Raw genomic sequence first — 23,494 nt, forward strand, 5'->3', positions numbered from 1 at the left:
AATGGAACCTCAAATACTGTGGAACATGACCGCACACTGACTTTTCTTGGTGTGACACTGGTCCATACGCTAACCTTTCATGGCCAGCTGAAGAAAGTAGCTGCCAAGATGAAGACAATGGTCAACCTGCTTCAGAAGCTAGAAAATCTTCAGTACTCAGTACTGCAGTGCTTCAGACATCAGCGAAGTTCCTTGTGTACTCTGTAGTTGAGTACTGTACATAGGTGTGAGACCAGAGGTAGTCAGACTCAACTTGTTGATATCCAACTGAACAAAGAAATGTGGCACATTCATGGAATCCTCAAGTAGATCCCAATACTCTGGTTGCCCATGCTGTTGCACATCACTCACCCATTCATTCGCTATGATGCTGCAACACCCCAGGAAGTTCAACAAATCGAGGGAAACAAATGTCTTCCTTTCCAGTAGAACCTCAAAAACATCCCTCAACATTGCTTGAAGTCACTCAAGCCCTTTTGCACCTTCAACAATGCAACTTCAACCTTGGTTAAGCTTGGAAGCTGAATTGGGTTCATAAGAAGTCGCAAACACCTTGTGAAAAACCTAATGCAAATGATTCCTGACTTCAATCTTCCATGAGCTCATGGGCAACCATAAACTGTACCCCCAAAAAGCATGGCAAATGTGAATACTTGATGTACAAACAGAAAAATCTCTCCAGTGTGTTACTGTGATCACCCAGAACAGACCACGGAACATATGACAATTCAATGGCTGGTTCACAAATATAAGGGAGGCATCATAGCGATGAACTCTGCTACTCCTGGTGCAATTATCTAGCTTAACCACCTGAATGTAAAATTATAGGCCAGAATTTTGCCCTCATCGGGCAGGCTTGGCGGGGGGGGGGGGGTTGGGGCGGGAAGCCGGCTGCCGCCCGCGATAGGAGCCCGACCGCGATTTCACGCTGGCAGACCGATTAAGGCCCACCCAGCGTGAAATGCGTGCTGCAGTGCTTAGCGCTACCTGTGTGAGGGGGAAGGAGGGCAATCGCGCAAGTTCATGTATGCATGCGTGTGCGCACAGGGAAAGCTCCCTGAGAGATGAAGCTCTGGGAGATGAAGATTTTTGAAAATTAAAAATAAAGAATTTTAAAATGTTAAAAAAACATGTCCCCTCATGTGTCTCTGTCACATGAGCAGGGACATGTTATGAATAAAATGTTAACACTTTTATTTAATTTTTAATTGCTGTTGGGAACCTATCCCACGTATGATGAGGTTTCCTAAAAAATCCAAAGGCCGCTTGGCCTTTTCGCCTGCCCGCCAACTATAAGGTTGGACAGGCAGCGAAAAATTTAATTCAATTAGATCTTTAATGGCCTTAATAGGTCTGTTAATTGTTGGCGGGCATGCTGCCAACTCCCATGCACGCCAGCTGATTGAAATATCGTGCGAGTGCGCGATGATGTTGGGACGCCTGCCCGACATCATCACGTGTCATTTTATGTTCATTCAGGACGGGCACCCGCCTGCCCAACGAGCGCAATATTCTGGCCATAGTTGTTGCTCTACACCTATAACAGGCTTAAGATTGAGAGAGAGAGAGAGAGAGAGAGAGAACATCCTTGTAGAGTCAAAATCCTGTCTTCACACTGCCGACACCATCAATCGTATTATGTGGCACTACTTGCTATGTGCTAAATGGGAAAGGTTCAAAACAGATCCAGCAGCTCAATGTTGGGTGTCCAAGGGGCAATATGGGCCTTGAGCAGCAGACGAATGATATTCCATCACAATCTGTAACCTCATGAGCCGGTATATCCCTCATTCTACCATTACCATCAAGCTAGGTGACCAGCTCAAGTTCAATAAGAAGTGTAGAAGAGGATGCTGAGAGCAACATGAGGCACACCTGAAAATGAGGTGCCAACCTAGCGAAGTTACAACAAATGAGTTCAAAAACATCCCTGCATGCTAAATGAACAGAAGTGGTGGTAGTATGTTACAGTTCGCTCAGGGAGTCTGGGTTGCTGTGCCATGCATGTTGTCATCTGGAGTTATGGGTAGAGGCTCTAAGTTTCTTTCCATCACATGGCTGACCAGGAATCTCTCCCATTCTTGCCACCGGACATTGGCGTGTACTGGAAGGATGTGTAAGTTGATAATCAACTGTTTGGCCACATTATGAATACACTTTCCTTGACCATCAAGTCCTAGGGTACTTGAACCCAGAGCTTCTAGCTCAGAGGCAGGGAGGCTACCCACAGTACCACAAGAACTTCACATGCATAGAAGTTGCATACTATAAATAGAACCAAGTGATGACAATCTCTGCCACCTATGGTGATGGTACTCCCACAGTGCTGTAAGGGAGGGAGTTCCAGGATTTTAACCCAGCGACAAAGAAGGAATGGTGATATATTTCCAAGTCAGGATAGTATGTGGCTTTGAAGGGACCTGGAAGGTGGTGGGATTTCCATGCGCCAGTAGGTCTTATCCTTCTCGGTGTTGGATCCCTACCACCTTTACCAGGTCAATTAAGATTGGGCAATAAATGCAGGCCTTACCAGTGATGCCTACATCTAGGTGAATCAATTTTCTTTTGTTTAAAAATTTGCACACCAACATGGTTGATTTCTCAATGACTTTCTGAAATGGCTTAGTATCCCACTCTCTTGAATCAAACTGTTACAAAGAAAATTGCAATGGTTCTAGAAGAAGACCTAGCACCATGTTTTTTAAGGATGGAGATTAAATACCGACCTTGCTAGTGATGTACACATCCCCAGGAATGAATAAAAGAATTTGAAACATCTTCAGCTTTAAACATTTGTAACACTTCGACAGATAAAAAACTCCAGAGCACCAGTAACACAACTAACTGTTATAAAATGTTATTTTTAAATAGTCATCTGTACACACTTAAGAGAACTGGTTGAGCACTTCAAGTCGACCACATACAGCCTCCTGAGAAAGCAGCTGCAAGGATAAAACCAACCTCCTTCATGTAAAAGAACAGCTGTGTTCTCCTTTGGGGTTCAACAGCTGTGAACTAAACAAAAAATGCACATGTAGGGGGCTCAAAAATGCATGTAAATGGCCTCAACAGGAAAGGATAAAGGGCTAACATGCTTTAATGTAATCTCAGACCCAATGACAACAGACTTCCCGTTACAGGAGGTGAAATGCCCAATGCATGCAGACTCATCCAGATATGCATTATAGCGTTAAGAACTTAACTCTGTCAGAGCTTACATTCATAGCAGCTGGAGAGTAACTATGCTAAAGGAAGCATTAAATTGTAAGGAGGATGAAATTACTTTGTTTTAAAGCTAATATATGCACTAAGCATGAATTAATATGAACCCATTTTAGCATTAGTGGACTATTAGCGCATTTTAATCCAGTTCCCAAAATTCCTACAGGAACAAAACCAAAACAAATTTCTTTGGCTTGCTAAGAGCCTGATAGTGCCAATTACAGATCAACTCACAAGTATTTATATGTTTGTGTTCTTGTCCATATCGTATTAATGACACCAGCTCTAAACATTATGTCCAGGCAGTGGAGAAAATTGACAAAGCTCCAACAACAACCAAGCACATGGATTGTAAACAGCAATCAATGGGTTTAGTTCACAAAGTAGGATGGTTGTATCACCAAGTCTTCCTTTGCTGTACATGTTGGAGGAGGAGTATCATTAACAAAAGTTCACAGGTGCAGATGAGGACAATTATAAGGATCTATTATTGCTCCAGGCAGCATAATTGGCACTACGAAACGATCTGCTTCAGCCTCACCAAGGAGTGGTAGGAAGAGGGTATGTCTCACCAAGGAAGACAGACATAAATTGTGACATCTGCTGAACTAAACATGCATCAAAGAACTACATCAATACTTTTCTGCAAGCAATGGTAAAAATGATAAAGGCTTTTAACTTATTTTAAGCACAGGTTCTTTCCAGATAATAGTGCTCAAGTAATGTGCAGAAAATCATTGCATTATCCAGGTCACAAATACCCCTGCTTTGACATGCATTAGAATGGTTACCAGCAGATGCCAGCATCAGAAAAGATCAATGGAGCTTTTCAAAAGAGGTGGCATGCTCAGGGTACAGGCCATCATTTACACACCCATTTAACCATTCAGAAACTTTTCAATATCCCATAGCATTCATCAACAGAAAAGGATACCATTCAATGAAAGGTAGAATGACCTCCAATCACTGTCAAGTAATTATGCATGTGAATACAGAGTTTTGAGGGACTGCCTGCTATGCCCATATTTTAAGAAAATTATGAATACTCACACCTTTTGGCAAGTTAGGCAGCGGGCTCCTCAAAGTGTTAGTTACTCACTCGTGGAATGGCACTTGCTGCCACTGTGCAATTCCCATGCTCCCAGCAAAGACTATGGCTGGAATCTTCTGTTCTGGAATCTAAGTTTGATGGCAGGCATGGAAATGGGAGTGATTTCAACTGGGGGGCAGGACGGCTGACCACGTGCGATCTTATGCTGTTCAGCTCATTAAATATGCATTTGCAAGGAGCTCGCCAATTCCTACAGCGGGGAGCAGTCAGGAAGTTGCCACCTCTGCCATTACCTCATGGGGTGCCACTTTTAAAGGGCATGCGGACAGCATGCACTATCCCTTCCACATTTGCCCAGCCACTGTTCCACCCTTGCCCACAAATCCTTTCTCCCTTCCTTGGTCATCCTCCGAGCAACTTGCACTGCCACCACCCGGTCTCAAGCATAGGCTGGCATTTACAGGCACTCCCCAAAGTGGACAATGCAGTTGGAAGGAGTCTACCTTGCCAGGTGCACGCCACTTAAGTGCAGTCATAAAAGTGAATGTTCTAATTTCTCACCAGCGGGAAACTTAATTTGGAGTGGGAACTTAATTCTGGCAAGCTGGCCTTTTAATGAGCATGCATGACATGCGAATGCTAGCAAAAGGGCTTCCCATCATTGTTTGTCGGGAAGCTCGACCTGCCTTTCACCCGCCTTTAAAATCCCAAGAACATAATTGCTAAAGTTCATTCCACTATCGGGAATCGGATTTTTGGCCTCGTGCCAAATTAAGCTCCCTGCCCACTGCTGGAGGGACCGTAAGATTCTACACATTTGAAAAATAGGAACATAGTGAGCAGACATTTGGTGTGCTCAAATCATAATTCCAATGATTGTACTTCACCAGGGTTTGCATTACAAAATGCCTGAGGAAGCTGGCAAAAGAATACTGCGCATCATGGTCATTCAAAGAGACTTTCATCTATTGGTTAAAATTGAGCAGCAACATGAAAAAGACAGGAGAAGAAATAGGAGTCAGAGGATGACAATGAGGAGCAAGGGGAAACTTGGCAAGCATACAAGGAATCCTTTGCAAGCTCTAACATAGTAGTTCTTTCCTTTGGGCTAGACTTTATGGACAAGATTTTTCAGATGGCAGGTTTTCCCCACCCTGACTGCCTGCAGCCTAGAAGTGTTAATAGACGGGACTTAGGCCCCTCAATCTGTAGGAAGTTCCACAGAGAGCTGCCCGCCAATTTGATTGGCTGGCAGCTCTTTAGTCCCAGCAGCACCTTTAGCAACAGCGGTTAGAACTGGGACTACAAACAGTCTCCAGATTCAAAGTCCCAGTGTCCAGAACCAGGTAAGTATGGCTGGTCTCACAGCAGGGTGTGGAGGTGAAGCCTGTGGAGGTAGCGAGATGGGGTTTGGGGGTCTTGATGGAGAGGTTAGGGTGAGATGGACCACCCTCAGGTGGCAGACTTTGTGGGGGTGCCTGATAATGAAGGAGGCCCCTCCCCCCCCACCTGAGACCCAAGCAGGATGACTTTCAGGGCTTCCCCCGTGCTCATGAACTCCTCCAGCTAGCCTCAAAATTAAGGCCAGCAGGAAATGGCCCTTAAGCAGTCATTAATTGCTCACTTAAGTGCCTCAATTGGGACAAGAGCAAATGGGTCAGCCTAATCCTTGCCAGTCCCACTGTAAAATTGTAGATAGGTCGGAGTGAGCGGGAGGGTGGAGGGAAGGCTATCCATGGAATTTTATGGGCCCAACCCCACACCTGCAAACCCGTTTGTGGGGGCCTGTAAAATCTGCCCAGATATTTAATTGAGTGTTCTTTGTATTTTATGAATCAGCAATGCTTAGCAGTGTTATTTATGTGGAAACTATTTACATTTAAAATAAATAATTACATTTAAGCTTTGAATTGATGTGTGTTTATTATAATAACGACAAGGATTTGTGTATATTTAACAGTTAGTGTAAATTGCCAATGTGCCCACTTCTTCTGGAACATAAAACTAGCATCCTGTTATAATCCTACTTCAGTGTGATGTACAGCTGGAAGCAATTGACATGCTGAGAACCTGCTTAGGATTCAGTTTTTTGCCTTCCTCGATATGTCACAGGCTTAACTCTGTGCTTTAATAATTTGTGGAGATCTGTTTGCTTTTGGGGCCTTCAACAGCCACTTGTCGATAACCAACTGGAGACAAGGGCCTGGTAGCAGCTCAAGTTGTGATGATGAGACAGGGTGCTGTGGTGTGGTTTGGTGTTGAATCATAGAATTATGTAGCATAGAAGGAAGCCATTCAACCCATTGTGTCTGTACAGGCTCTCTGAAAGAATTACCAATTAGTTCCATTTGCCTGTTCATCCCCAATAGCCCGTTCATCCCCAATAGCCCTGCCAATTTTTTCCTTTGAGAATCTGAGAATCTTGAGAACCATTATCGAAAATAACTTTTATTTATTTATTGGGCTGAAACTATTGGTTGAGTTTTAAAATATTGATCAACAGCATTCCAGTGACTTAAAACAGCAGCTTCTAAGATGGCTATACATTTACATAACTGTACCTACAAATTACAAAGCCATTAGAAACGGAGTCAGGCTGTCTAGAAGAACCCATCAAAGACAACCACTCTAGAGGAATGTGAAAGAGTCCATCTCCTGACTCATTCACAAAACATCGAGACAGCACCTGTGTCTTCAACTGGATGGGGAACAAGCCATTAGACTCAATCACTTTGGACAATGGACCCTGGCAGAGGAAGGAACTCATCCAGCCATAATCGAATCATGTCTAAACCATGGGCCTGGAATTGAACTTGCTATGGCCATGTTTGGGTAATTGGTCAGTTGGTGATGAACCAAGTAACCCTTCTTTGTGTTTTTAAGAAATTGATTTTCTCCAGGCTACAGAACACAAGAAGCAGGACCCTGAGTGGGTACTATCTCTCCCTCTCCATCCAGCCTGTGAGCTCAATCCCTGCCTGCTATTTTGACCATCCACTCACTGCTGGCAATGTTTTAAGATTCAACCCAACAGCTGCTGTCTCTAGATGAAAGGATATAAATATTAAACTTTAAAAAACTCCTTAATCTATCCTCCCACATTTTAACTTACTTGTGGGTGTGTGTGTCTACATGCATGTGAACTCTTAGCTTGGATGTTCCGCACCCGTTTGTGGCAGGTGTGTTTGGTGGCATGAGCAGAATAAATCGCAAAGTGACCCTAGTTGCATTTCCTGGCAACATAAATCCAGGACATGATTGTCCCCTCCTCCCGTCAGTGGTGGGCAGTGTTTCCCACCATTCAATGTCGGGAACTTAATTTTAATGCATTTACATCTCATTATTGTGCCCACACAATGGAAACATCCTCCCATGACAAACTTAATTCCCATCGGCGTGACTTCAGAATGGCGTGATTTAGACTGCCTTTAAAAGGCGTGCACCTGGCGAGCTGAACTTCCAGGAGAACTTGGAGGTGAGTGCATACAATCTTGCACAGTGCTGGCGAGGATCGCCCGTAGGACATCAAACAAGAGGCGCTGTGCATTCGGGGTGGCACAGGCAAGTCCCTTTTTCCCAGTTGGCTTTCTGTGTGGTGCTGGGGCAATGGCTCCAGTCCAGGGGGGGGTGGCATGGTGGTGGTTGGGGGGTGCCAGGCAGCACAGACTGATGTAAGTAGTTCAGTACATGCTGGGGGGTGGACGGGGGAGGTGATAGGGAGGATGAGGAAAGCGGCCACACTAAGACCATTCGCCAGCAGCTCCATTAACATTTTTGGATTCGGGCCTCTGAAGCATTTCTGCCCATTCAAGTAACACAAAAGCATGAATGTGCCACCAAATGCTCCAGAACATTTCACCCTCGGGTGCAGACTGCAAATTAATGTGTTTTAGAGGGTGGCAGAACAACTGGATGACTGGGCAAGTTGTAGTATCCCGTTGCGAATGGTAGGCATGGAACAGTCACTGGTGGAGGTGCTCACAGCCCCTTGCAATGTATTTATTCAGGTTTGGACCAGTAACCCTCATGGTTCAAGCTAGCTTTGTAGTGTAGGTTAGGATATTGCCTGAGCTGAGAGCACAGCATGCAGTCGAGTGACCAAAGGTGCCACCAATTGGTCAAGTGAAGTGGGGAGGTGGTGGGTGGGGTTTTGAACAGCCATGAAGTCCACTAAACACTGGTGATCCAAATGGTCACCAGCACTCTTTGACATGTGTGAAGGGGCCTTGAGTTGCAGCCGAAGCTGGAGACGTGGCCAAGAGAGGTCCTTAGGAGACATATGCTAACCCTCGTGTCACTCTCTTTGAAATTGGAGGAGGAGAACATCAGGATAATGGAGACTGGTGATCTAGCTGTATGCCTCATGGCTTATAGGGAGCAGAGAAGGCGGCGAAGATTGTGATGGAGGCACCTGGCTTGGCAAAGGGATGAACACTACTCTCAAGATGAAAGGGCGGCAGGGCCAAGGGCTGAAGATTTACAGTGAGCTGCTGCTCGTAGACGCCTCACTAGGCCCAGGATCTTAGACGGTGCTTGTTATTTCTGCAGATGAGTGAGAAGTAGCAGAGGCCCTAATACTCACAAGATTCCAGGAGGATGATGATGACATACAGTGAGGACACTCCATGGAGTGCATTGCATCTTTGAAGGTCTGAATCCTGACTGGCTGAGGGCATCTCGCTTGTACTCTGTGAACAGGGTCATATCATGGAGACGCAGTGGTGATACTTTAACAGCACCTGATCCTTCATCATCTGTCCCCTTTGGGAGTACACCATCACCGGACACAGATGCTGAAGAGATGGTGGGCTAGCTCCACCTCAAAGGTGCTGACAGCACACGGAGAAAATCACAGAGCTCTCTGACGCCTGCCCACAACCTACTGGCAGCAATGACAAGCCACATCGAAGGGCAGGCATCACTGATGTGTTGAGTGACCGTGAAGCTGGACAATCACTTTGTTCTGAGGTTTCACACTGCACAGGGAAGAGGCCCTGGATTGAGACAATTGCCTTCATCTTATGCAGGAACCAAGGTTTCACATCTGAATGACATGAACATTGCTCATCATAACAAGGAGCCATAGACAAAGATACAATCTTGGGATGGCCTCAGCCTGATTTCGGGATACTGCGATGTGGCAGTGGCACCCTCCTTGGCCTGCGGAGCTGGAGCTGCCAGGGTCACAGGTAGAGGGGAATTGGGTGGGCCCGACACTCCCAGAATAACCTGGTGAACGGCCGGTGGTGTGCACCTGCTGACCTTCCCCCCTAAGGATGCACGAGGCCCCCTGGCTGACTCCTTGAGAGGAAGGGGCAGCTGGAATCAGTTTGAGATGCACTACCCCACCCCGCCCCTTGCGCTGACACTGATGAATGCCAGAAAATGCCTCAGTGATGGAGTGCAGCTCCTGCAGCAGAGCAGGACCAATGTCCTGGACCAAGGTCTCCATGGCAGCCGCCATCCTGTCAGTGTTGACCTCGTTGTGATGGCATGTCAATGCTATCACCTTAGATGGAAGGCGGACCGTCTCCTCCATTGTGCCTTGCAACCTGAGGAGTGCAGCACCCAGCCCTTCCTGATGTTCTCGAGGTTGTCTTTGCAGCTCCAGCAACTGAGGTCGAGCTGAGTCCAAAGGTTCGTCATCTAATTCGGACTCAGCAGATTCCTGACCTCCAGCTGTCCTCTGAGTGGCGGCACCCTTAGACTTCCCTGCCTCTGCCTGCTGTGGATCAGACAGTGCAGAGTGCACACCAGACTGTAACCCCAAGGCTAATCTAGAACTAAGTCCCACCGAGGTGTGTCCCCCTGCACTGGTGGAGGGTATGGGTGAGGCTGTGGCTGGTCTTCCAATGGTATGTTTGCGGATTCCGAGGTATCCTCGGGGCTGGAGTTGATGACCTGGTTTGCAGCTGCCCTCACTGTTTCCTGAATGTGCCTCTGAGTGAAAAGAGAGATAATTAGTACATGGCAGGAGACTGTGAAACAGGAGATATCACTCACAGTATGGTTGTCTGCTGAATGCTGCAGCGCAGGATCCTCACTTGGTTAAACGCTGCTGCTCACTGTCTGTGCAGGAGTGATCCCTGTCCTCTCCAGCCAGCTGGATGGCTCTATTTTCAAAGGCCGTGAGGACCTATAGCTTGGGCATGCCTCCCCTAGTCTGGGACGTCCCCCTCTTGTTGTGGGCTAGCTTATCCTGCATCGAGCCAGATGGAGAGAGTGTAAGCAAGATGCCTGCCAGGCCAGATGAGAAGGATGTCTGACGTGTGTGGAGTGTAAGTGGTGCCATGGACAGCATGAGGGCACGTTGGGCATGGGTTATGAGGGTATTTGTGAGTGAGTCATGATGTCGCTTGAGCTGGCAGTGAGTGCGAACCCTGTGGATGTGTGATGGGTTTGTGAGTGTGAGGTAAGAGTGATGAGAAGAATGACGGAATGGAAGAGATCATTCATCCTCTTGTGGCACTGGATGGCTGTCCTCTTTTGGAAGGTGTTGACGCTCACCATCGCCGCCACTGTCTCGCATGCTGGATTGGTGAGCTTGATGGTGGTCTTCATCCACAGCGGAGGTAGAGGGGTTTGCGGTGGGCTTCCACTGCATCCAGCGGGTGCCTCAGAGAGGTGTCACTAAATTTGGGGGCTGCCGTCTTCTTTGCTTTCGGGGCCATCTGACGCCTGCAGTCCTGGCCTGTAGACATGAAGCAGGCTGCGCTCTGGTGCACTTTAAAAATGGTGCCTGGAGCAAGGAAGCGCTGAGGTCTCGGCGTGGCGGGCAAATCCAAGCCCGCCCGCCAGTGATTCAGTGTGTTTTCCGTGCATGCATTATTAATGAGGTGGAACGTGCAGTGAAGCAGACGATGCAGTGCAAAAACCCACCATTGTGGCCAGCGAGAAAACATTATTTTTCATGCCCCCCCACCGTACTTACTGTAACTCAGGGACAATTCTGGCCATTGAATGCCTGTGGGTGTGATAGTCGGACCGTATTTATTACTTTTATTTAGATTGGGTGTTAAGTCTAATGAATACTATTTTCTTTTTAAAAACTTACAAGGAAATCTGTCCGTGAGTGTCTTTTATAGTCACAGCACTTAAACAGTTAAACACTCACTGAATTGGCAAGCATCCTTTTTAAAAAAAGCATCTGTTATGGTCAAACAAAGAGTGGGAAAAGCGGGCAGCCATTTTACACCTTCTCACCTGATCGTTTAACAGTTGCATATTCTGCAAGTTACCTCCAATCTGTTGACACAGATTTTTGAAAGCTTCAGAGCTGAAAGATAAGAGCATGAAAACTACAGCACCTTTCCAAGGAATCCATTAAGTATCTTGGTGTACAGAGATAAGGCATGTTTACCAGAGCAAATACATTTATTTTTCTTATAGATTTACTGGAGGTCCTCAAAATTGTGAATGGTTTTGATTGAGTAGATAGGGAGAAACTGATTCCATTAGTAGGAGAGTTGGTAACAGGGGGCACAGATTTAAGATAATTGGAAGTTAGATAATTGGTGGGATGAGGAGACATTTCTTTACACAATGAGTTGTTACAATCTGCAGTGCGCTGCCAGAAAGGGTAATGGAAGCAGATTCAATGGTAACTTCCAAATGGGAATTAGGTGTAACAGGAAAAATTTGCAGGGCTATGGGAAAAAAAAATCTGGGGAATGGGACTAACTGGATAGCTCTACCAAAAGAGATGGAAAAGACTTGATGGGCTGAATGGCCTCCTTCTGCATTGTATCATTCTATGATTCCACATTGTAGGTGTGAATCTTACACCATCCTGAATGCCTGCAACTGATGTAATAAGGGGAAAAAAAGAGTATAGCTGTCTTGCTTATACAAAACATGTTCCATACCTGATCTTTCTTAGTGTAGAATATTACTTGATAGGATGATCCCAGCATAGTTCCTCTATGAATTCCATCCTTGATTTTGTCATATAGGAGCTTCTCCCCAAGAATAATGTGATACTTCACAGAGTTTTCATCCTGTAAAAGAAAGAAAAACAACTCATGCTGCACAGCCAGGTATCCTCACCTAACGAATAAATGTGCCTTTGTACACTGTCAGCTACCTTACAATCACAGCTGAAAAGCAGAGTTCCAGCTGATGTATTTTGGAATAGTCACCATTGGCCATGTGACTTATGCCAATCCTCTACATGTACATGTCACCTGGACAATAAAGGTCGGACAGGTTAGGCTTGTATCCATTGGAGTTTAGAAGAATAAGAGGCGACTTGATTGAAACCTTTAAAATGCTGAGGGGTCTTGACAGAGTGGATTGGAGAGGATATTTCCTTTTGTGGGAGAATCTAGTACTAGGAGCCGCTGTTTAAAAAATAAGGAGTCATCCATATAGGACAGAGATGAAGAGAATTTTTTCCTCTCCGGGGATTGAGAGTCTTTAGAACTCTCTTCCTCAGAAGGCAGTGGAAGCAGAGTCTTTGGGCAGAATTTTGCCCTTGGTTGGCGGGCGGGCCCCAACGGCTCAGCGGCGGGCGGGCAGCCGAACTCTGCCGCCAAAGCGGGGCCCGCCACCATTTTGAGTGGGTGGGGCCAATTAAGGCCCACGCAGCCGCCTGCCCAACAGGAAGTGCTATGCGCTTCCTGTGCAGGGTGGGGAGGGATTCCCCAACCGGCAAAGTGCGCTCTTTCACGCATGCGCGCGAAAGAGTGCACTGCTCCCTGAGACTAAGTGCTGTCTCAGGGAGATTACTGACATTCTAAAAAACTTTAAAAATATAAAAATATAAAAATTATTAACATGTCCCCCTCACGTGACAATGTCACACGAGCTGGGACATGTTAATAAGAAGCACATAAACTTTATTAAAGTTTTTAAACACGGACATGAAACCTCATCCCGCCAGTGGATGAGGTTTCATATATTATCAGAAGCCCACTGGGGCTCCTGGCCTGCCCGCCTGCCAACCAAGGGCAAAACCTTAAGGTTGGACAGGCAGGGCATTTAACTACCTTAATTATCCTGTCAATGGGCTTAATTGGCCATTGACAGGTCGGCGGGCAGACAGCTGATTTCGCTGTTCACTCGCCTTCCTCAATATTTTAATGGACTGGGATGACGTCGGGGGTTCCTCCCGACGTCATCCCGCGTCATTTTCCTGTCAGCGAGCGGGCCCTGCCCCCAAATCGCCGACGGGAAAATTCAGGCCTTTGAATATTTTTAAGGCAGAGGTAGATAGACTCTTGATAAGCCAGGGGATGAAAGGTTATTGGGGGTAGGCAGGAATGTGGAGTTGAGATTACAATCAGATCAGGCATGATCTTATTGAATGCCAGAGCAGGCTTGAAGGGCCAAGTGGCCTACTCCTGCTCCTAATTTGTATGTTTGTATGTAATACTTTAGACAGATGCTCATATATTTATGAGCAGTTATTTCTAGTCTATCCTATTTTAAATTCCAATGAGATTAAAAGTGATCTAACTGCTGAGTGGAATTGTGTGCATATATGTGCAGATCTCCTCAGTTGCAACAGTTCAGTGTCAGGTATAGTTGACATTTTTGGGGGGAATTTTAAGATGGGTGAGCAGATGGGATTTGGGTGTGGGTGGGCCATTAGATCAGCAAAAAAGAGTCCCGGGTTTTACTCAGTTGGGACAAGGAGCAGGCAGTCAATCTGTTCCCAGGAGCATGTTCCCGCTAAACTTCGCAGCTACCCAACCTGGAATTTCCCATGCAGGGCAAACACAAGTTGGCCCCTTTAAGTTACTGGGCATACTCAGCCTCGCAAGAAAATTTAACAGGCCCACAGCAATAAAAAAAAATTAGGGGGAATGGTACCCAGGAGGGTGATAGTCATTTAATTGTGTTACTGAGGCTGGAAGCCTTAGATTTAAGCTGCTTCACAGGTTTAATTGTGGCCAGCTGGTTTTCCTTGGCCTTAGGAAAACTGACAGCTCAGAGTGGCAAGGACTGACATGTGAAACACTTCTTGTGGGCTAAGAAAAGCAGGATTGCTTCCTTCTGATCCTGCAAACTCCCCCCTTTCCATCATCAGACGCCAACCTATCCCAAATAAACTCGCCTGCCCCATAGAATTGCCCCAATATATGTACCCCCTGAAATTGGACCACCATCTTTCTGTGATTGGACCGACCCCAAGGTTGCAGATGGGACAGTCCCGATGTTAGTGATTGGACATACCCAACCCTGTGGCCTCCTATGGAGTCCTCCCCACCGAACGGAAGACAGGCCTATCAATCAGGCTAATGTCTGGGCAGGGAACTTGTTAATTATAGTGGAAAGGGTTAATGTGAATATGTAAATGAGACAGTATACATCATCTTGGGGAAGTGATGTAGGATCACACGACTATTATGATCAGGTTCTCTCTTGCAGCCTCGTGGCAAGGGTAAAGTCTCATTCGAGATGTAGTTATTCTTTGTTATGGTTTGAATAAAGTTGATGTTAAACCTAGAAGACTCCAACAATAGTCATTAACAACATCTTGAACACAGGAACATTAGATAAATGGTGAAAGACGTGTGCTGTACAGTTAAATCCCCACATCATGCGGGTAAACCCAGGCTGCCAAGTTTCGCTGTGGCCATGGTAATGTTCTCCTGGACCTATTGCTGGATAGCTGAGTCAGGTACTAGTCTCATGTAACATGAGATTCTATGATATACTCCCATTGCCAATTTTGGTCTGAACTGAGCAGAGCATGTGCCATACACACCATGACCAATATCAGCTGGTGGCCCAGCTGAAGATGATCCCCAAGGTAAGTTCCTCTTCATTTTCCTGGCGTCAGAAGGCTCCAGAAAGCTAGCCAGGGCCACTGATGCTCTGGCTTCCCCTCCCCACCACCCCTGCTTGTAGGTCAGGGGTCCCCTTCTCACCTACCTCTTTGCTGCCCAGAGGCCGACTAGGAAACCCAATTACACAGTGGTCTGGAGCTGGCGGGATGCCCCTAGGTGCTCAATCTCCATTCACAGACTACAAGACCCGAGGATAGTGAGGCCTGGCCTCAAAATGAACCAGGCCTTGCGTTGTGGCTACCAGGCTGCCAGCCAGCACATTCTGCCGGCCAAGCGATACAACCTTCATGGGGGAGAATTCACCTCACTGAGTCATGGTGAAAATGGAATCATACCAGCTGTTCAATATTCATCGCTCTGCAGTACTCTTCAAGTGTTGCATCTTCTGGTATTAACACAGTGTACTGTTCGGACGATTCTATCTTATTAATTAGATGGTATTGCTAAAGGAAAACCAGAAAAAAATCAAGAATTATCACCTGTTGTTCCACTAAAATTAAAAGATTAAACATGACTTTTGTATTTAAGCCAAAACCAAGCTTTTCCGCTGTAAACCTTTTTTATGGAAGTAGGCCCTATGTCAACTACAGGCTTGGGTTTTCCAGTCCTGCCAGTGATGGGCATCATTGCGGGCGGGACAGGAAAATTTGGAGAGCAGCCAAATGTCTCCAAATTTTCCTGCCCATGACGATGCCCGCCACTGGCGGGACTGGAAAATCCCACCCTAATTTCTCATTTGGAATCTGCACCTAGGTTTGATTCCTAATCTACTCAGCTAGCTGGTCTGGGATAGTAGATGGTTACAACTGACCTCAGGCCCTCAGGGTTAGGGGGGGCAAAAAAAATAGCTTAGGATGCAGTGGCTCGAGCTGATGATGGTAGAGTATGGACTGTGCTGAACTGTGTTCAATCCCATGTTTGAGCTGCCTACTACCAGTCAGTATCAAGGTACATAAAGTTTACATACTTTAATGATGCCGTCACATATGTGTAGCAAAGAAAGATAAGGGAGGGTCTCACTAAATGTCTTCAGTGGGCTAAGGACACACCTGAGGTGCTCACAACACCATCTACTGCCTTTAGGATAGACCAGAAAGTGCAGCCAAAGAGGTCGGAAAGTTCAGCTGGAAATTCCCAGATATAGTGGTGGGTGCTGGGTATCCATGTGTAGATGACCACAGGGCCTTCTTACAAAGGGGGGGCGCTTTTAAAAATGTTTTTAAAATGGCGAGGACAGCTTGTAACTCTGCAGGGTATACCCCTAACTGAAATTAGCCTGAGGCTAAATGCATTACACTGTGTTTATTGATATATGCGGCACTTTATTGAATGTTTTGGAGAACTTGTAACATCCACTAGGAGATGTGTCACACATGGACCCATGCTCTCAACTTTAAGACCTGCCTCCAATTTACTAATCTTATCTAAGGTTCTATTTCCTCTACATATCCTTGGTCATCAGTAAATGTGCCCCCAGTGCCTTCCATCAAATCATTGATATAGATGATGACTAGCAATAGACCTACCATGGATCTCTATATGTTAGATTTTTAACTTGCCATCTGGGCATAAAACTGGTGTTGTGGATAGGGCATTTGTTAGAGAAACACATTTACTTTAACTTTTATTGAAATCAGGCAGTCCAGATAATGGGTGCCTGATCTGCCACATCAGTTTCATACCTGGATAGCTTTGACAATCAGAGTGAGTGGATCTCATGCAGAGCCACTATCAGTAATAACTGTCTTCAGCCTATATAATCAATTTGGTATTCAGTTTAACATCTATCCATCAATACCACAGGATATAATCATACTAAACAGTCTCTTGTGCAGCACTTTATTCAAAGATTTTGGGAAATTGAAACGCCACAATATCTCCCAGGCTACCATCATCAATCAACCTTATGATCTCTTCAAAATATTCCAAAAGCCCTTTTAGGATTTCCTAATGACCATGATCAGAAAGCATATCTCTAATAATTCCTTTTAGCAACTTACCTACAACTGAAGTCAAACTAACTGGCCTATAATTGGCAGGTTCTTACTTAATCCCTTCCTTAAATATAGGCATCACATGGGCTTCACTCTACTCCATGGAGCCAATCCCAGGCTTCAACAAGCTGTTAAATATATGAATCAGAGACTTTCATAATATAGTCTTTGTTGCTTTTTGTACTCGAGCGTGAATACCATCATGGCGGGCAGCCCAATCTACTTTAAGAACCTTGACCCTTGTCAAGACTATACAATGACCCTCCTGGAAAATGAATGTATCTGATATGGAGGGTAGACGTTCCTAGTATCACTGAGACAGGTTTCAATGTGGGACCAGGAGCAAAATTAGAAAATCTTGCGTCGGGGTGAGCAATCTTGCTGGAGCTGGGGTCATACTGGCACCAGCCCAATTAGTGTAATTATGTGTTCATTTGATGGCAAATTATAGACACCCTTGGGATCTTCCTGATGGTGGATGGGCCCCCAATTGTGGCTGAAGCCCGGGCAAATGCCTAGAGGCAGCCTCCAATTGGCAGGCCAGGGAAGCATTTTACACCTGCTTTCAATCCCCCCACTCAGGAGTCACGGGGATTAGAATGCCACAGCCACAGGCCATCCTGGAGGGATCCCCCTCCACAATGATGCCTAGACAGTCAACCACCTACATCAGCAGTGCCCGCACCTTCCAATGGGGCTGCTGGCCATTTACAGCTTTGGGCGATCCGATTGGGTCTCCTGCTTTTGTAGGCCACCTCATCTCCAATTGGATGGGGCTCTTGGAGGTAGTCTGTTAATTGGCTGTCCCCAGGAAGTTCACATAGGCAGGCGGAATGCAGTCACGACTGGGGTCGGGACCTGGAAATGGTTCCTCTGCCCAGCAATCATCTAAATCCAGAAGATTCTGTCCATAGAAATTTCAGCATAGGTAGAGCCCATTTATCCTGCCTGCACTAAATCTAGACCTTTCTCAAGCATTGATAGTCCCAATTTCCTGCTTTCTTTATCTGCCTTTTTGCTTTCTATGTTAACTAATTATCGAGTAGAATTAGGATAGGGTGAGAGAGCTAGCAGCATCTGTGGAACTGCACATCAGCACGAATGTGCACCATCACAAGAGAAGCAAATTGGGGGAAGGCAATATCTTCCCTTCCCCAGTAGTCAGCAACTATTGGTTACTAAATAATAGGCTTGTAGGCCAAACTCACAACTTCTCAAGTATATTGTGGAAATCCTAAAATCAAATGTTGATACATTTTATAAACATCTTGTGGAAAAACTATATACACTGTACTGTTATAAATCAATGTACACTCCAATTCAGATACATCTGATATAAAACAGTAATTCAATGCTTTTTTTTAGCTGTACCTGTAATAATTGTTTGAAATGAGAGTATTGAGGCAGCTGTTCTAGAAGATCCAGCAAACTAGGCAAAAGTGGAGGTAAATCTTCCGAAGGAGGGAATAAGATCTAAAAATAACAGTGTAAATTAGACAAAGCAACTCTGAATATGTTTTGCAAGAGCTTTATAACATATTAGTGGAAAACACATGTTACACTGTGTAATATACACCACAAATAATGACAATTAAAGTGTTACGCAGGGCTGAATCCGAACTCCTAAAAACAGGTGGGTTGAAGTCAGGTCTCAGATTAACATTCAAAAAAATCTAAAGGATAAACCAAACCTGCTGCAAACCCGCCCACTTCCAGTCTTAATGGAGGCAGGATGAGGGGCAGTTAATCAATCTGCTTGTAGAAGGCAGGTTAGTCATTTAAGTATTATAATGCGGCTTTCATTTTAATTGTCATTATAATTTTAATTCATGTCATCAAAGCAAGATAGACACACAGAATCCATAAGGTAAATGCCTATGCAGCAATTTTTGTGTGCTAGGAGCAACAGGAATATTTTCTCCAGGCCCAACAAGTCTACTGATAAACCACCACTGCACTTCCCAACCTGGCGATCCGTCAGCTCCTTCCTCATTCTTGTCAGCTGCCTTCTGACTACCATCTACCCTCCTGCAATTGAAACCTGCTCCCTGCGATCAGAACCCCACCCCTGCAATTGGACCCCCTGCCACAATATCTCCTATTCTCTCTACTAGACCTACCTGGTCTCAGGCTAGCTTGGCTGCAAGCTTGTGCTTTAGAAATTGCTATCCAACATGCCTCCAGCCTGTCAATCAGGCTGATGGTGGGTGGGAACCTACAGAAAAATATTGAAAGACTTCCTGAAGTCGGGAAATCTGTACTTTTGGGTTTCCTGACCTCAAAACAACATTCGCCGATGTCACTCCCCACCCAACATGGAACCTGCAACTGAGCAAAAATCCAGGCCATAGAGTCTACAGAGCAGAAGCAGGTAATTTGGCCCAACTTGTCTGTGCTTGTATTTCTGCTCGTCCCATCCTTCTTTATCTGATGCTATCAGTATATCCTTCTGTGACTTCCTCCCTTATTTGCTCACCTAGTTTCCTCTTAAATGTATCTATGTTATTTGCCTGAACTACTCCTTGCTACGTGATGGGTATTATTGATAGAATGTGTCCTAACAATGGGGCTGAATTCCAACACTTCTCAGTGTACTGGAACAAAGCTGTCATTTTTCAGAGCTTTAGATGACGTAATAGATTAAAATGTGTGGGAGCTGGGTGAAAATCCAGTGAAGGTTGATGAGGTGAAATTCTCCCTCTGCTAGTTGTAAGGATCCTTTGTGAAATTGGCTTGACATTGTCACATTCTTCTTATCTTTGACACAAATGTACCAATCATACACAAGGATTGGGTTCTTTATTTGAAGATAAGACTATATACAGATAATGTTCACTGGGAGACTAACTATGGTGTGTCTGATCTCTATCCTGCTGCTTGCCAACTGCCTACAAGTTATGGGATTAATAAATCACATTCTGTCGAGGTAGTAATGATTGACAGTAGTTTAAGATACACCTCCTTAAAGGTGCATGCCCGTTATATCACAACAGACATGTTTGAATCAAGGTCCACAGGCAAGTCCACAGTCTAAAACTCCCCAAAATTGAAATTTCAATATCTGTCAGATTCAGAGAGGCTACAAATAAGTCTAGACTGGACAATGTGAAATTTACACAGGCATAGTAAGGCTTTTTTGATATTGGTGTTCAGGAACATTTTAGACCACAGCTACATGCTGCATCAAATCCACAATATACCTTTTCTGTATGATGGAAGTAGAAATGTGTCTTATCTCCCTATTCTCGCAACCTTTGTCTTGAGGGAAAAAAATCTTATATAACAGATTATATTATATAAATAAATGTTTTATATATATATATATATTTACATACATATATATATTAATATATCAATACTTCAATGTTGAATCAGAGTGCAAATGGGAGAAAGCTGCAGCCATGTTACATGCAGCTAACACAGGGATGCTAAAATATCAAACCTACTTTTTATTAAATGTGGTGAGTTCTGAACTACAAAATATGTCAAGTCAGGCAAACCACTGGCCCAGCATCAACTAATGGAGCCAGCAGTTCCATTAAGCTGGTTTTAATTTGTCATGCAGTTTTTATGACAAGTTCAATATATATAAAAAGTAATAATTGCATATTTGGCTGCAGAAATATGTTGAAAATGGCAGATTAGGGTGGGAGGAAGGGGAGTTGGTTAACACATCTCCTTGCACTAAAAACCAAAATCTCACTGGGGAAGCCCCAGAGCAAATCCACACACCAGCATCACACTATCTCAGCCAGGCAGGCACCAGCGCAGATAAAAGAACCTCAGTGGGAATTAGATCTCTGGCTAGTGTCCCAGGGCACGGCGGTGAGGGCACTTCACATTCGCTTGAGGTGTGGGCAGAGACAGAGAGTGCCCATGGCGCCACCAGTTGGAAACAGGAAAACTTCTGTTGTTGTTGACAGCGGAGACTGTGCATGGCCATGCTTTTAATGTCACTGTCAATGCCTGGCCACCATACATAGCTTCGCGCAAGCATTTTCATCTTTGATATGCCTGGATGTGCACTGTGGGGCTCTGAGTCAAGAGTGGCTCTCTACCTTGACCCCCACAACAAAATTCCATCTTGACAGCTTAATTCCGTGTTTCTGACATGGAATGGTCTCAATTCTTCAGATACAGGCAAGTTTGGCCATCCTTGCAAAACAAAGTCTCTGACTTTCAACAATATTGGATCCCTGTTCATCCAATTTCTAATTTACTTTGCACACGCAGGCGAAGAACCTAAGAAATTCAGTAATAGCACGAATTCTTGTGGAATGGGAGTATTTACAATACTATTTGGTAATGAGAGACGACTGAGTGCAACAGCATTTGCAGTGTGTAAGCCAGGCCGGTACATAAAAGCATACTCATACGCAGATCATGTCAGAGCCCAGTGTTGTATTCTTGCTGATGCTATTGGCAGAATGGCCTTGCCTCGCTGAATAATCCCGTTAATGGTTTATGGTCTGACACAATGGTAAAATGTCGCCCACGTGGGCACTGGTGAAACTTTTTTCTCCGAATACTACTGATAATTCTTCGTTTTCTAACTGAGAATAGCTCTTTTCAGCTTGGGAAAGGGTTCTCGAGACATAGCCAATGGGCCTTTCAGATCCATTTTCCATTTTATGTAATAAAACGACTCCTACACCATAAGGAGATGCAATACATGATAACACCAGCTCTTTCGATTGGTTGTAGTATACCAATAAGCACGATGAATGCAGCAATTCCTTTGTTGTCACAAAGGCTTCTTCATGTTGTGAACCCCATGACCAATGGTGGTTCTTTTTTATCAACGAGTGTAATGGTGCCAAAACAGTTGATAGGGTAAGTAAGAAGCAGCTATAAATGGCAGAGGAGTTGAATAAATACTTTGCTTCAGTCTTCACGGTAGAAGACACTAATAGCATTCCAATATTAAATAACCATGGGGCAAAAGTGGGGGAGGAAATTAATACAATAACTATCATTAGAGAAAAAGTACTAAGGAAACTAAAGGGGTTAAAGGCTGATAAGTCCCCTGTGCCTGATGGGTTGCATCCAAGGATATTAAAGGAAGTAACTACACAGATAGTGGACACACTGGCAGTAATCTTCAAAGAATCCTTAGATTCTCGAAAAGTCCCAGAGGATTGGAAAAGTGCCAATGTAACACCCTTATTCAAAAAGGAAGGGAGAAATAAAACAGGTAACTATAGGCCAGTTAGCTTAATATCTGTAATTGGGAAAATGTTGGAGTCTATTATAAAGGGCGTAATAGCAGAGCATTTATAATTACATAATCTAAACAAGCAGAGTCAGCATGGCTTCATGAAGGGGAAATCATGCCTGACAAGTTTATTAGAATTCTTTGAAGAGGTAACTAGCAGGATAAAGGGGAACCAGTAGAGGTAATATATTTGGATTTCTAAAAGGCATTTGATAAGGTACCGCACATAAGGCCACTTAATAAGATAAGAGTCCATGGTGTTGGGGGTAATATATTAGCATGGATAGAGGATTGGCTAACTAATAGAAGACAGAGAGTTGGGATAAGGGGGGCATTTTCAGGGTGGCAACCTGTAGCTAGTGGAGTGCCACAGGGATCAGTGCTGGGGCCGCAATAATTCACAGTATATATTAATGACTTAGATGAGAGAAGTGAATGTGCTATTGTCAAATTTGCAAATGATACAAAAATAGATGGGAAGGCAAGTGGTGAGGATGACACAAGGAGTCTACAGAGGGATATAGACAGGTTAAATGTGTGGGCAAAAAGTAGCAGATGGAATATAATGTGGGAAAATGTGAGGTTATGCATTTTGGCAGGAAGAATAGAGGAGCTGAATGTTATTTAAATGGAGAAAGACTGCAGAAGGTTGCAGCACAGAGGGATTTGGGAGTCCTTGTGCATGAATCCCAAAAAGCTAGCATACAAGTTCAACAGATAATATGGAAGGCAAATGGAATGTAGGCCTTTATTTCAAAGGGAATGGAGTATAAAAATAGGCAAGTCAGAGAATTGAACAGGCTGAATTACTCCCAGGCTTTCTAACCTGCACAGCTCTGCATCCACCTTTTCTTTTGGTGTATTAGGCTCGGTTCTGGCTTTGAAAAACTGTGGTGTTGCCTAGGGATCGACATATATCTTGGCACGCATGCCTTTCAAATTTCCTAATTCATCCCGAAAAACCATGTTGCATTCCTTCAGAAGTTCTGGAATTCCATCCGATTTTAGGTGAAATATCTCGGACCAGTCGAGTTTTATCTTCTGTAGCCAATCTTGGCCTAAAAGACTGGGTCCCTCCCCTTTTACGATTATCACAGGCAGTTGGGCTGTCTGTTGCTTGTAATGGATTGGGACAGTGGCATTGCCCTTGACGTGAATAGATTCTCCCGTGTAAGTTCTTAACTTAGCAGTGTCTGCTCCAAGTTTATTGGCTGCCTTC

General features: G+C 44.7%; 1 protein-coding gene across 1 annotated transcript in view; it reads right to left on the reverse strand.

Annotated features, from left to right (window-relative positions):
* stab1 (stabilin 1) overlaps positions 1-23,494 on the reverse strand; it is a 260,057-nt gene that overhangs the window by 110,903 nt on the left and 125,660 nt on the right. Inside the window, exons 32-34 of the mRNA XM_078543330.1 lie at positions 18,432-18,533; positions 15,402-15,509; positions 12,139-12,270 (exon numbers count right to left, since the gene is read on the reverse strand). Of these exons, the coding sequence (XP_078399456.1) occupies positions 12,139-12,270; positions 15,402-15,509; positions 18,432-18,533 (342 nt within the window). The remainder of the gene's footprint in view (positions 1-12,138; positions 12,271-15,401; positions 15,510-18,431; positions 18,534-23,494) is intronic.

This window comes from Cetorhinus maximus, chromosome 6 (assembly GCF_964194155.1).
Source record: "Cetorhinus maximus chromosome 6, sCetMax3.hap1.1, whole genome shotgun sequence".
Classification (NCBI taxonomy): Eukaryota; Metazoa; Chordata; class Chondrichthyes; order Lamniformes; family Cetorhinidae; genus Cetorhinus; species Cetorhinus maximus.